At 39.3% G+C, this 13,695-nt stretch overlaps 3 protein-coding genes across 3 annotated transcripts in view; 1 reads left to right on the forward strand and 2 right to left on the reverse strand.

The window, feature by feature from the left end:
• Positions 1 to 15: 15 nt before the first annotated feature.
• Positions 16 to 3,674, reverse strand: LOC133706799 (peroxisome biogenesis protein 3-2). The gene is made up of 7 exons (XM_062132350.1): positions 3,359 to 3,674; positions 2,900 to 3,064; positions 2,606 to 2,790; positions 2,352 to 2,482; positions 1,264 to 1,391; positions 791 to 1,018; positions 16 to 577 (listed from the first exon to the last, which is right to left on the reverse strand). The coding sequence occupies exons 1-7, from the start codon at positions 3,370 to 3,372 to the stop codon at positions 331 to 333; spliced, it is 1,098 nt and encodes a 365-aa protein (XP_061988334.1). The 5' UTR covers positions 3,373 to 3,674; the 3' UTR covers positions 16 to 330.
• Positions 3,675 to 4,940: 1,266 nt separating this feature from the next.
• Positions 4,941 to 7,117, forward strand: LOC133743536 (small ribosomal subunit protein RACK1). The gene is made up of 2 exons (XM_062171510.1): positions 4,941 to 5,920; positions 6,839 to 7,117. The coding sequence occupies exons 1-2, from the start codon at positions 5,042 to 5,044 to the stop codon at positions 6,938 to 6,940; spliced, it is 981 nt and encodes a 326-aa protein (XP_062027494.1). The 5' UTR covers positions 4,941 to 5,041; the 3' UTR covers positions 6,941 to 7,117.
• Positions 7,118 to 7,612: 495 nt separating this feature from the next.
• Positions 7,613 to 13,695, reverse strand: part of LOC133745092 (uncharacterized) — a 6,985-nt gene continuing 902 nt past the window's right edge. Inside the window, exons 2-9 of the mRNA XM_062173084.1 lie at positions 13,337 to 13,691; positions 12,696 to 12,895; positions 12,099 to 12,269; positions 10,947 to 11,264; positions 10,216 to 10,374; positions 9,988 to 10,137; positions 9,699 to 9,890; positions 7,613 to 9,151 (exon numbers count right to left, since the gene is read on the reverse strand). Coding sequence (XP_062029068.1) covers positions 7,954 to 9,151; positions 9,699 to 9,890; positions 9,988 to 10,137; positions 10,216 to 10,374; positions 10,947 to 11,264; positions 12,099 to 12,269; positions 12,696 to 12,895; positions 13,337 to 13,691 — 2,743 coding nt within the window. The 3' untranslated portion in view covers positions 7,613 to 7,953. The remainder of the gene's footprint in view (positions 9,152 to 9,698; positions 9,891 to 9,987; positions 10,138 to 10,215; positions 10,375 to 10,946; positions 11,265 to 12,098; positions 12,270 to 12,695; positions 12,896 to 13,336; positions 13,692 to 13,695) is intronic.

Raw genomic sequence — 13,695 nt, forward strand, 5'->3', positions numbered from 1 at the left:
TTAACAGACGAGGAGGATGCAACTTGATATCTTGATACTATTAATTTAACAGACAAGAGGAGGATGCAACTTTATATCTTGGTGCCACACACACCATATAGGCATATATCTAAATATTAGATGGTACAGTACAACAAACGATTATAGATGAGGTAGTAGTACAAAGGTAAATCACACTGCGGTAATCCTCATTTTTATCTGTTATGGCCTTTCAAATTTCTGACTTTTGGGCACTTGAAACCCAAATGCGATGAGCATGTTTTCCATTGCTGCCTCAATTGTAAGGAAATGAACAATCACTTCAAAAAGGAACTAGGGTCTGTCTCTAGCCTATGAGATTTGCATATGTGAATAGATGAGAGTAAAAAAGAGCTCAACTTCTGGTACATTTAGAATGATCTGTACGAATTTGCTTGATTCTCCAAGGAGTGTGGGACCCATCTGTGCAACTCTTGCCAAGACTTTGGCAAGGGGCGTTCCGGACGCTAGATCACCTCCGGATTGAGCGCCCATATCCACTACCACTGTATCCACCACTGCTCTCAGTGCCATCCGAGCAATACTACCAAATTCACCACTGCAAGAGAGAACACAAAATCAAAGATCATCCACTGATGCGATAAAGAAACTAGAGAGTATGAGAAAGAGAAAGGAACAGGAGGAATAAGTTGCATTGTTCTACTTGTTAGAGTTCATGAAAGAACTCAGGTATTTAGTAAAACCCAGAACATAAGTTGTTTCAAATTTGATATTACTGACCACGTCTCCGACATAAAAGCCATAAAAATACCTTGATATTACTGACCGCGTCTCCAGCATAAGTTGTTCAAATTTGGTGACATCCGGAAGAACTGTGCTATCACTGCTGAAGGCAGTCGCTAGTTCAACCCAACGAGCATCCTCTGGCATCAAGTAGTTCACCCAGTGATGGGGACTTCCTGTGCTCATGAACTTGTCAAGCATTTGCATAATAGTATCATGGAGAACCGTGGTATTGAACCGTTCAGTTAGCTGCTTTCTGCAGATGAAAATCATCCAAGACAATTAGTAAGATTTCTAAAGTTTCTAGAAATTTTTCTAATGCATCTTCAGCCAAAGCCCCTGTGCCTTTATTGTGGTGGGTGCTAGTGTGATTGACGTTGTTCTATATATTCCAACTTGGAAGTGCTCATTAAGTTATGGTAGTTTCGAGTATAATAAACTTATTGCCTATAGATTCAAAACCTGGAAATTGACCACTATAAATGGTACAACAAACCTTACCCATTAAGAACTTCTGCTGCTGCTGCCTGGATATTCGAAATTAAAGCAGGCATGCCATAACTGGAGAGATAATCAGAACTTGCTAGAAACTTCTGCTGGTCATCCCTATCAATGAGTTCAGCATCCTCCTGTAAGCATACATACAAAAATATCACATTAAATCCAAGAGTAATATAAGGTTCACTTTGTAGAATGCCTAATATAAGTGGTAATACAAATTAGCAAAGATGACTTGGGAAAGAGTAAACCAGATAAAAACATATCAATAAAAGTGTGCAAAATACTAAAGCAGACAGTCAATGGGTAAGAGTTAACAGAAGTAACAGTGCTTTTAGAGGCATCAATCAGACAGTCACAATGCAGCAATTCTTAAAATCATTCTATATTTATTATATTAACGAGCGTTATCCAAGACTCTCACAAATAGTTCAGTAATGTAGACCTTCAAGAAAGGCTAACAAGAAAACCAGGTGGCCAACCATAACCAAATAAAAAGGCAGGTGACCACACTCTTTATAGCCACCAATACTGTAATGAGAAGAAACCATTACAATCTGGTATCAGAAGACTTATTATTAGAATTTCTTACACACAGCATAAGGGAAAGTTTAGAAATATGTCACTCACACTTCATCTCCTATATTGATATCCAACCCGTTCTATCTCCCAGCAACACAGCCTGGTCTTTTTCCTATTCCAAAATCCTTCTGGTAAGATTTCTAAAAGAGCTTCTCCAAAAGATCTACTTAACATATCCTTAATAACATTGAAGATCAAGCCAGACTACCAACATCCTAGTCAATCTTTCCACAACCTAGAATTAAGTGTCATAGCTTGTAAACTTTGTAACCATGTTTGATGCTATTTGACAAAATGGGAGCACATACATTAAACTGGAAAAGGAAAAATTCAATAATTCAAATAAATAAGAATGTTTCGGGTGCATGGATATTAAGTAAGCATGTTCAGTTGCGCTAGACTACTTAAGCTGAGAACACTCGGATGTTGAAATAACAAGATGACATCAAAGCCAACAAATCTGATGAATTAAAGTGCATAAGTAAAGCAGGAAAGTAAATGGCCCTTACAACTATAAGAGAGCTTCCAAAACCACGTGCAGTATCAATGTATAAATGTCTCCCTAATATATTGACTTGAACTCTAATATATAAGCTAAGCATCGTCATCGACCACAATGACAACATCATTCTTGTGAAGCCTGAAAAAACAGAAGACCTATAGAAGGTAAGCACATCACAATATCTATATCTGAGCTGAAATCAAAGATAACTCATATTGAAAGATGACAATTCATCACTGCCAAAGAAGGAAAGATACATACTTAGAACTTTTAATCTATCCCACAATTCAAGTTTCTCTGGAGACTTCCCCTTCATTTGCATTAACCTTTCGGTGATATAAGTAGTATCTAACTCTTCTGCTATCCGACTACTCAAATAGTGCATCACGTGAGGCAGCGTTGTTGTATCAGCAATGCTTTGAATGTTCTCAAAATGAGCTTGCATTCTATCAACGTGAAGAAAAAGACATAACATCAGAAACCAAATAGTAAGCAGCCATGGACTCAACATTCCACAAATCACAACAAGAAAACGAAACAGGGTTCGGTATTTACTTAGCCTTAAGGAGCTCCTCACTGCTCTCTTGTTCACGGGCGAGTTCGGCCTCCAGGTCAGTAAGCCTCTGTCTGTGAGCATTATATAGTTTATACAGTAGATATCCACCTCCTAACACACCAGTTGCAACAAGCACCTTCCTCCTATGCCTCCTCCAAAAGCCCCTAATATCACAAATGCCATTAGAAAACTAAAGGGCAGCACTTGTTGGATATCAAGAACCTCATTTCTACCAAAACCATAAACCACCATACCCAGAATGCAACAAAAGCAAATGAATTTCACCAAAACAAGCAAATCTTTATCCATATAAACCAAAAGAATGTAAGAACCTGTAACTAGAACAGTTAACTAGCACAATAGAACCAAGCACAACACTACCCAGAATCGTAAACAAACAATTGGAGCCAAACGGCAAAGACCCAAGTTAGAAAACACTGCAATTTACAAAGCCTGACCTCAAAGAAAGCATCTTTTTTTCTGCTAGAAGAGCCAAAACTCCATCACTGCACCTCAGATCAACGGAGCTGAATGAAATAGTACCCAAGTGAAAAAGGGCGAGAGAACACAATGAACAAGTTGTGGGCTTTCCGTTTAGGGCCGGCAACCGGTGTTGGGAAACCCGCCGGGAGTGAATCTGTAACGGTGGCGCTTTCAATTCGAGGGAGAGAGAGAGAGATGGGCTTAAAGGAAGAGCCTTTTATCTGAGAAATTTATACAAGGTTTAGGCTTTAGAGAAGGCAAGTTGAAATAGGACCTTTGGGACCTAAAAATGATGGCTCTATACAATTATAGCTGGATTTTGTGTTATCACATTTATGATTTGTGTTTTTTTTTTTTGGTGAATAACACATTTATGATTTGTGTATAAACTATAAATACACCTTTTACCTCTAAAATGTGCAACTTATGATATAAATACAATTAATTTTTGTGTATCATTTTATCTTATTCTTAATGCAGGACATGGTACTGTGCAAGATATATAGGAAGGCAACTTCCTTGAAAGTGCTAGAGCAAAGGGCAGCAATGGAGGAAGAGATGAAGATGGGGCTTTCATGCCAATTCCCCTAATATTTATGTATGAATGGACCATTTACTTGTGGGACACATTATGCAATTTGGGTTAGATGGACCATTTACTTGTTCCATTTCAATAATTTTTTATTTTATTTTATTTTTTTGGCAAAATTTCAATTGTATTAGTAGGATGAAACGTAATAGAAATAGTTGTTACTTAAACTGTTTGCAACACAAAATTAATAGTGTAGACACTGGATTGGTTGCAGCAAACAAAAAATATAAACGTGGAGTCAAAGTCTGATGCTTCATATTACGTTAACTAAAACTAAAACCAAAGTTTTCACTGTCTCATCCACACATGATAGGCTAAATGCTATGTTTACACCACAAAGTTGATCGTGTAGACACTAAAGTGATCACAACTTACAAAAAGCGTAATCGTGAATTCAGAGTCTGATACTTCATGCTACGTTAATCAAACCAAAGTCTTCATCTCATCCACTTCTGATGGGCAACTAATTAGTAGGACACTAGGACGAAGCGGAACATAAATAGTCATTACTTAAATTGTTTGCACCACTTATTTTATAGTGCACACACTGAATTGGTCATAGCTTACAAAAAAACATAGACATGAATTCAGAGTCTGACGCTTCACGCTATGTTAATCAAACCAAACTCATCACTATCCCATCCACCAGCCTACACACTACGTTTACACTACAAATTTTACAGTGCAGACACTAAACCGGCCACCGCTCACAAAGAAATACACGACAAATTCAGAGTCTAATGCTTCATGCTACGTTTAACCAAACCAAAGTCCTCACCGTTCCATCCACCTCTGATCGGCTACATAAAAGATGTAGAAGCCCAAATAGAAAATGAAAGATCCACCAACCAAGAAGCAAGCCGAAACCCTTTCTTGGCCCAACTTCAGTATCAATATGGGCTTCCAAGTCGAACCGGCCTCTCCAAAACCCTAATTCCACTCCCCCTATTTAAGCACACACTCGTATTCATTTTTCCTCTCACGCCTTTTACACTCTCTCTATCTCAAAACCCTAAGAGCTTCTCTCTCTCGCCGCCGCCGCCGCCGCCGCCGAGCTCCACCAGCGATGGGTTCCGAAGGCCTCGTCCTCAAGGGCACCATGAGGGCCCACACCGACATGGTCACCGCCATCGCCATCCCCATCGACAACTCCGAGATGATCGTCTCCGCCTCCCGCGACAAATCCATCATCCTCTGGCAGCTCAACAAGGACGAGAAGGCCTACGGCGTCCCCCGCCGCCGCCTCACCGGCCACTCCCACTTCGTCCAGGACGTCGTGCTCTCCTCCGACGGCCAGTTCGCCCTCTCCGGCTCCTGGGACGGCGAGCTCCGCCTCTGGGACCTCGCCCAGGGCGTCTCGGCCCGCCGCTTCGTCGGCCACACCAAGGACGTCCTCTCCGTGGCCTTCTCCATCGACAACCGTCAGATCGTCTCGGCCTCCCGCGACCGCACGATCAAGCTGTGGAACACTCTCGGCGAGTGCAAGTACACTATCCAGGAGCAGGACGGCCACAACGACTGGGTCAGCTGCGTCAGGTTCAGCCCCAACACGCTGCAGCCGACGATCGTTTCGGCGTCGTGGGACCGCACCGTGAAGGTGTGGAACTTGACCAATTGCAAGCTGAGGAACACTCTGGAAGGGCACAATGGGTATGTGAACACCGTGGCGGTGTCGCCGGATGGTTCGCTGTGCGCCAGCGGAGGGAAAGATGGGGTCATTTTGCTGTGGGATTTGGCCGAGGGGAAGAGGCTGTACTCGCTCGACGCCGGGGCGATTATTCATGCTCTCTGCTTCAGTCCCAACAGGTACTGGCTGTGCGCTGCGACTGAGCAGAGCATTAAGATCTGGGATTTGGAGAGTAAGAGCATTGTGGAGGATTTGAAGGTCGATTTGAAGACTGAGGCTGAGAAGACCGATGATACCCACACTGCCAACAAGAAGAAGGTATATAAACACTGGTTTCTTTTGTTACTTGCTCTATTAGAATTTTGGTTTTAATATTTTTTTGCTTGATGGAGATTGATATTCTGTTGTTTGTGTGTTCCTTATCTGATACTAGTTTGGAAGTGTGAAAATGTCATTTTATTTACTGAATTGTTTTAGACAATGGCGATTTGGAAACAATGCTGATGATTTGCTTGTAGTAGACAATGCGGATTTGTGATCAACTGTCATTTGCTTTAGTTCGTTGATTGTGATATCCTTATTTGATCACATTTGGTTCAGGGACAGATGATTACAGATCAGCATTGTTTCCGATTGTTTTATTTCTACATATTCATGCTTTCATTTGAAGTTCTATACTTTGTAATGTTGAGTTGCAAAAAATTATGAGTTTTCTTGTACTACGCCATCATTGTTCTTTGGTAGTGGGCTGCTGGTTTACATTTAAAGAGTTAAAATGCTTTTAGGCCTTTGATTTCTGGTGGTGTTGCACAATTAGTTTACATATTGGTTGCTCTCCATATTCATGATTATGTAAGTGGGTGCTGCAAGGAAGTCTACAAGTGCAGCATTGCTTTTTATAGTGAACCTTTTTACATTTATTTCAAACAGGTACTGTATCTGAAGTGGTTTGTTTCTGTGTTTGAGTGTACATTGAGATGTGATACGAAATGTTGCAAGTCAATTCTAATATCTCATCCCTGCACAAGTATTGGATTGTGGATTATCAGATTTGAATTGTTCTCCAAACTAGATAGTAGGTTTTTGGTGTGGTAGATACTGTTTGCTCTTTGTGGTTGGTATATTAGTTCAGAAGTTATTGTATTAACAGTTTCTTGCAAATTATTTTCCCCACATATTTGAAATGATGGGTCTTTCTGATTGCTTCTGTTGTCTCATCTTTTTATGTAATTGCAGGTTATCTACTGTACTAGCTTGAACTGGAGTGCAGATGGAAGCACATTGTTCAGTGGATACACCGATGGCGTTATCAGAGTTTGGGGAATTGGCCGCTTCTAGAAAACTGCTTACGAGAGATCTGTTTTGGTTATCGTTGTACTGTCAAAAGTCTATTTAGGTTTTTGGTTGGAAACTTGGATATTTGGGATTTTATCTCTATGTTGACTATATGGCTTTAACGCCTTGCTATTTTTTGGTTTTCAAATTAAGATATTATGTCAGATTTCAAGTTAAGTATCTTTTTGAATTGATGCTGAAATTGCAAAATCTCTATCATGCTCTAGTTTGCGTTGTTAATTAACACGTTGGCCTAGGGAATATTGAACAAGATACCTTAGTTGAAGGAGATCAAAATAGAGTAATTGCGATGTGTGCGAGTATATCATAAAATCTGGTCATGGGGTTTGGTTACGGTCTGTTCTAAAGTCTGATTGTTCGCGTTCTGTGGCTCAAAAATCTTAATCCTGGAGAAAGGACCTCGAGGCAACATCAATGCCTTGGAAACTACCAACTTTATGATACTCCCGTGAACATTTAACTCTACAATACAATGTGTCCTTGCCCCAAAAATGTCTGGCACACCTTCACTTTGCAAGCAGTGGTGGTCTTGATTGTCCAAGGTTGTGGTAATGATGCTATTCTAATTCTAAAATCTCAATTTGCTTTCCATTTGTTTGATCAACGCGGATAAGAACTATAGAAAATGAACGAAGTTATTCAGAGTTTATGCCATGAGCAAATGAGGCAATATACCAAACCAAATCAGAATGCTAGCTATTGTTGGGAAGAAGCAATCAACACTAAAATGAGCACTTTTGAATCCTTTGAATGCATTGCACTATATCTTTCTTTTCTTTTTTTGAATAATTGCACTATATCTTTCTATTCTATACACGATTCCCAAAATCAGAACAGACAAACACTGTCGAAGGTAGATAGATGGCTAGATACTACCTTCTGTATTGACTTGCAGCAGGATGATTAGCAATCCTTTTGAATGGCTTGTCTAATTTAGTCTAAAGGAGTTCTACCTATAAAAAGTACAGTGCATGTACAAATGAAAAGTCCGAATATCACCTCGGCATCTGAATATCTCCTCTGCCAGATTCACGTCGCTTCTTTAATCTATTAAGAAAACAAGCAAGTGTTATATCATCGCCGCTGTCTGCACCAGCGCTCACTTGTTCCTTCCCAGATTTGATTGTGACCTCCTCTTGTTTAGGTAGACCTCCTGCATCGGGATCATTACAAATGATGTGCCGTTTGGTAGTTTGAGCATGCCTCTTTTTTGAATTCTTTTTCCCCGTGGAAGCCACAACAGGATCATCAGTCTCATGATCACTTCCTGGACAAATTCTCAACACTCCCCTCATTGGTTCTTGGAGGCCAAGCTTTTGCCCTCTGACTAATTTTCGTCGACCAGGTTTATTGCAAGCTATGGCTGGCTCATGTTGCATAACAGCCAGATCAGCTTCAAGCTTTCTCTTCCTTGATTTATGTAGATAGTAAGAAACAGTATCATCTTCATCTGATGTTCCTATGATTTGATCTGAATAAGACATCGATGTGGGTTCTTTGCGTGCGTCATCCTCATTACTAACAGGTACAATAGCCTTACACTCTACTGTTGGTTCAGTGCCTTTGTGCTTTCTGTGACGATGTTTAAGAACTTTCTTCTTCTTCAGGGCATCTGAACAAGACATTTCTGTGGGTTCTTTGCGTGCGTCGTCCTCATTACTAACAGGTACAATAGCCTTACACTCTCCTGTTGGTTCAGTGCCTTTGTGCTTTCTGTGACGATGTTTAAGAACTTTCTTCTTCTTCAGGGCATCTGAACAAGACATTTCTGTGGGTTCTTTGTGTGTGTCATCCTCATTACTAACAGGTACAATAGCCTTACACTCTCCTGTTAGTTCAGCGCCTTTGTGCCTTCTGTGACGCTGTTTAAGAACTTTCTTCTTCTTCGGGCCATCATCCCCATCACATGTCCGAACCTCAGAATTGCTTATCCCAGGAATTTGACCGTTGTTTCTATTCCTCCTGGGTCTAATCTTCTTTGGTACAGGTAAAACAGCCTCACAGTCTCCTGTGGGTTCATTGTCTTTGTGCCTTCTTTGACGCTGTTTAAGAACTTTCTTCTTCTTCTTCTTCTTTGAGGCATCTTCCCCATCATAAGTCTCAACCTCAGAATTGCTTGTCCCAGGTTCTTCCTCAGAGCAAAGTTGAGCATCGTTTCTATGCCTCCTGGGTTTAATCTTCTTTGGAACTTGACTGCATTAAATGAAAGGTAGACACCACAAAGATTAGAAAAGCAGGAATTTTCTGTTAAGATAAGTTGTACACACTCTCCACTTACTCAATCCAAGATGTAAAAAAGTTTAACAAAGCTTCTATATATAGGCTGTGTTTGCTTCAATAAATAGGCGGGGGCAAATGGTTTCATGCAAAAGTTAATTTCTAGCTATTTGGAAAGATGTAAGCAAACTACAATTTCAAGGTCACACTTGAAGACAGGAATTTGACAAGGAAGCAGTCGTTAAATAATAGAAAAAATTTGTTTTGTAGAAAAAGTATTTGTCATATATTAATTCATAAAATTCAAGAGAATTTAGGAACACAGTTATGATTTTATATCTACTTTAGTTTACAAAACTGACTTCTAAATTGAAACACTGAATTTCCCAATAAAAGAAGAAACATTTGCTGAATGGTCTATAAAAAGATGGACGCAGTTCATTTCCTAAACTTGATTAGTACTACTGTCAACATATTGACAGAAACAAGAAAAAAGACTAACACAAGTGTTAGAACATTATACCTTAATCCTCCCGTCTTCCTAGGATAAGTTAAAGTTTTCATTGAGGTAACGTCTTGTAGAAGAAAATCATTAGGGCCAAGGGCTGGACGTTCTTTCTCCCGATCAACAAAGTTGCGGATGAGAGCAGTCTTACGTATTCTTTTCTCTTCTCTGAGCAAGGGCACTTCATCCGGAAACAACAACTTCCATCTCCTGATAAAAATGAAAGTCAGATCAAACTCTAAGACAAACCAAGTGTGGGGAGCAGAATGGAAAAATAAAAGAACTTCACATGTTCAGGACTCTATACCTCCAGCACATATTATCAGTCCGGTGAGGCACACATGCAGCAACTTTTGACCAGCAATGTCCATATTCTTCAATTGCTGCTATCAACCTTGAGTCCTCTTCTTCAGTCCATTCACCACACCTCAAAGAAGGTTCTAAAGAGTTGACATATCTGCAAACAGAAATTTAAAATTAACAATTTTCTCAAATTAGCAGCATTAAGGTTTAACTACAGGATACAGTATGCTACCTATCTCTGCATTGTGCCTGAGTTCGGCCTGGCACAAACTGAGCTGTCTTATTCCAACTTTTTGACCCAAAAAGCATTTGAGCTACTATCAGGCGTTTGTCTTCCTCTGGAGTCCACTTACCTGCTCTTGTCCTGGTTGGATGAAGTGATTTCTTCCATCTGCATAGCATGAAAACTCATTATTACTGTCAATGAGGCTAAACATGCTGGCATGCTGCTATATAGAAAACTAAATTCTAATAAAGGGCAACTAAGGATGGATCAATTCACAAGTTTATTGGAAGGACCTTGAATGACCAAAAGTCAGAGTAAGGTTACTAGCGGAAGAATTGGTCACATGGATCACATAGAAATAAAGCTCAAAACTACTACAGGCCCAAATGAAACCAAAGAGGCTTTTTTTTTTTGTGAGTATGAACCCAAAATAGCTTCACTAAATCTTCACCGATCATCTTAAAATCCCAGCAATTAAATAAGTTAATCCATAGCCGCTCACGTTATAGTATCAAAACACTCAAGTCAATTACATTATATAATATTCCAAGTCTATTATGACAGTAACTCCACTTGCATATTTCCTCAGCAGGAATTACGGTTGCTCTTTCTTAATTACCAAAAGGATAGCATGTAATTTTTTTTATTTGGTCAGAGAGTACAATATACCTTAACTTTTGAATTCGGCAATAGACAGCTTCAAAATGTTTAAACATGAAATGGAAAAGCAAACTAACCTATTAGAGCATTGAGTACCAGTTCGTCCGTTCAAAGCAGAAGCTACAGACTGCCAATTACCCTCACCAAAAGCTTCTACAGCAGAAGCAAGTTTTGCATCCTCATCCTTGGTCCACTCCCGTTTCAGTATAGAAGCATTTAGGCTCCTTTGGTAGCGTGACAAGCACTGAAATGGAGTCCTGTTAGTCCCCACTGCTTCTGCAATATTATTCCAATCATTGACCCCATTCTTCTTCTGGACAAGATACAGAATTGTCTTATCCTCATCTGTTGTCCATGGTCCATGATTGATTAAGGGATCCTCCCAGTTCAACCACCTGCAAGAAGTAATCACACACATTAAGCTATCCATGTGAGCATGATTACTATGATCCGATAGGCAGAAGTTAATGGGAGCATCACATCTATCCTTACTGGAAATCATCACACACACACACACACACTCAACAACACTATTTTGATTAATTTCCAAGTCAAAACTATGGGTCCAATCTTTATGACATATGCTGACCTTTATAATCAATTCCAACAATGGTAAACGTTTCTGTGATGAAGACCTCATAGAGGTCTAAAATCTCGCTTTATGGAAGGATACACATGCTTCAGGACAATCAATAGAGACAAAAACACTAGTCAAGTACTGCACAAATTGACAGATGAAATAAAATGAACATGAACCCAAGTCTCTCACAAACTATCAATGGGTGTAATAATAAATTAGTGACAAACCCCTTACGTTGAGTTGTTCACCAAAACTTATTCTTTCACTTAAAGAGAAATATTATCTGGGTAAACCAAAGATTACAGTTAAGTTCCACGAGCCAAACACAATTAGCATACTGACTAAATTTTGGTCAAACTGTAAACATAAGGCTTATTCATGTGAAAAACTGGATACAGTGGTCTGCCAATCCCCTATATACAAGGTCTCTTCCAAAGGTTACACTTCAGCCATAAAAACAACATTTCATGACTATTTTTACAAATAACAAAGACAGAAACATAAAGCAGAAAAAATTGTCATGCAATAAGCTGCAGATAGTAAAGTGGTTTGTCAACGTTTGGAGTTTGATCTTTTTATTTGTTTGCAACTTACAAACATAAATATAAATAAAACCATTAAAAATTTAATGCCATGAGAAAGGCCATACCTTGCTTCACATTCTCCACCAGAGCGACCAGGAACATACATGGAAGCCAACTGCTCCCAGTTAACCTTAGGCAGGAACTCTCTAATGCTATATGGGGTAATTTCGAGATCCTTGATTGAAGCCAAAATTTTATCAATGTCATTTGAGTCTCCATGAGGTGTCTCAGAATAACTGTCAAGGAAATATGAAGTCAGGGAAGGCATGGGAAACAATGTGGAGTATCACAATTCATAAATCAATGTACACCAATGCAGTCTAAGTAAGCATGATTAAACCAAAAAGTCTCCCCTTTTAGATTGAAGCAAGGTCTGAGCTAGACAAAAAAAATATATATTATAACATTCTAATCTCTTTTGAAGCATAACCAATCAACATCCAGTTGGAATTGTACATACCAACAAAATTCAAAGATAAATAGCTGCTAGGTATTGGATATAAAGGGATTTGTGCCTTTCAAGTGTTAAAAAATTACATAACCTATTTATATGTAGGTTGACTAGGTTCATTCTGAACTTTCACCAATTTCAATTTGTTTCACAAAACACTCCAAAATGTGACTGACATGACATCGTAAATGATGAAATTGAGTGAAGATACCTTGAATCATCTACGGAAGATTGAAGCACCATTTCCTGAAATTGCTGTCTTATTCCATTTTGAAGATCTTTCTTTTCTACCTCTGACCAATTTTTTCGATCTAATGAAAGTGGAAATTTTGTCGATGCCTTTCTGTAGTTGGCAACATGTGAATTTTCTTCTGGGCCATAAGACATAGCTGAGATAGCTCTGTCATGAGCCTGCAGGAACAATACGTTTAATAGACATTAGGAGGAAGCCACTAAATATCAAAGTAAACGAGCAAGAAGAAGAACATGCTTTCATGTGAAATATTCTAAATAGATCGTCATGAAAACTGACACTCACAGGGAAGGAAGAAATTACAAGTGTCACATTTGCGTAGTCTTTTTTTCGAAGTATTATGTTATATGTCACAAAGTAATACAATGGCAAATTGAAAACAGTCAAAACACCAACCAATAGCTTAAATAAACAAACCAGCAGCCAGCATGAAAGATAACTTCAAATTTCAACCATGAAGAGGCTTGTAATGTAGCCTGTGCACACTGGGTCTGTTTTCATTGAAATGTGCATTTTTCAAAAATTCCCACCCTCAACCAAGAGTAGGAGTACTTGATGATTACTTGACGAAGCTACTCAAAAGTAACCATAAAACTCACCTTTGAATCAGCCCTTGGCTTTTTCGTTAAAATTAACTGGACACGAGGATCCTTCTTTTGGGACAGCGCCTCTCCTGTTCGTCTTTTGCAATGAGCTTGAAAGTCTCTAAGGATTTTGACACGCTGCTTCAGTTTGTTGTTCTCCTCAATTTTCGCTTGGATTTGTATTAGCTTACTTCGAAGAAACTTCTGACAGGACCTATTCTTATTAATAGCATCCAGAAAAGCCAGTGCAGACTTTGGGAACCCTGAACTTTTGGTTGGCAACAGAGTTGGCTCACAAGAATCTGACTGAACCCACTCAATGGAAGTGGAAGGCTGTCCCTCTTCATTATCGGTGACCAGAGTAAGAAACCTTT

This window comes from Rosa rugosa, chromosome 4 (assembly GCF_958449725.1).
Source record: "Rosa rugosa chromosome 4, drRosRugo1.1, whole genome shotgun sequence".
NCBI lineage: Eukaryota > Viridiplantae > Streptophyta > Magnoliopsida > Rosales > Rosaceae > Rosa > Rosa rugosa.

Excerpts from the sequence above, each read along its gene's own strand:
- LOC133706799 (XM_062132350.1), bottom strand. Across the intron at positions 2,483-2,605 it reads GGATAGATTAAAAGTTCTAA|GCTTCACAAGAATGATGTTG; the intron begins GTATGTATCTTT and ends CTGTTTTTTCAG. Across the intron at positions 1,019-1,263 it reads GCAGCAGAAGTTCTTAATGG|AAAGCAGCTAACTGAACGGT; the intron begins GTAAGGTTTGTT and ends TTTCATCTGCAG.
- LOC133743536 (XM_062171510.1), top strand. The coding sequence starts at position 5,042 with ATGGGTTCCGAAGGCCTCGTCCTCAAGGGCACCATGAGGGCCCACACC. Across the intron at positions 5,921-6,838 it reads ACACTGCCAACAAGAAGAAG|GTTATCTACTGTACTAGCTT; the intron begins GTATATAAACAC and ends ATGTAATTGCAG.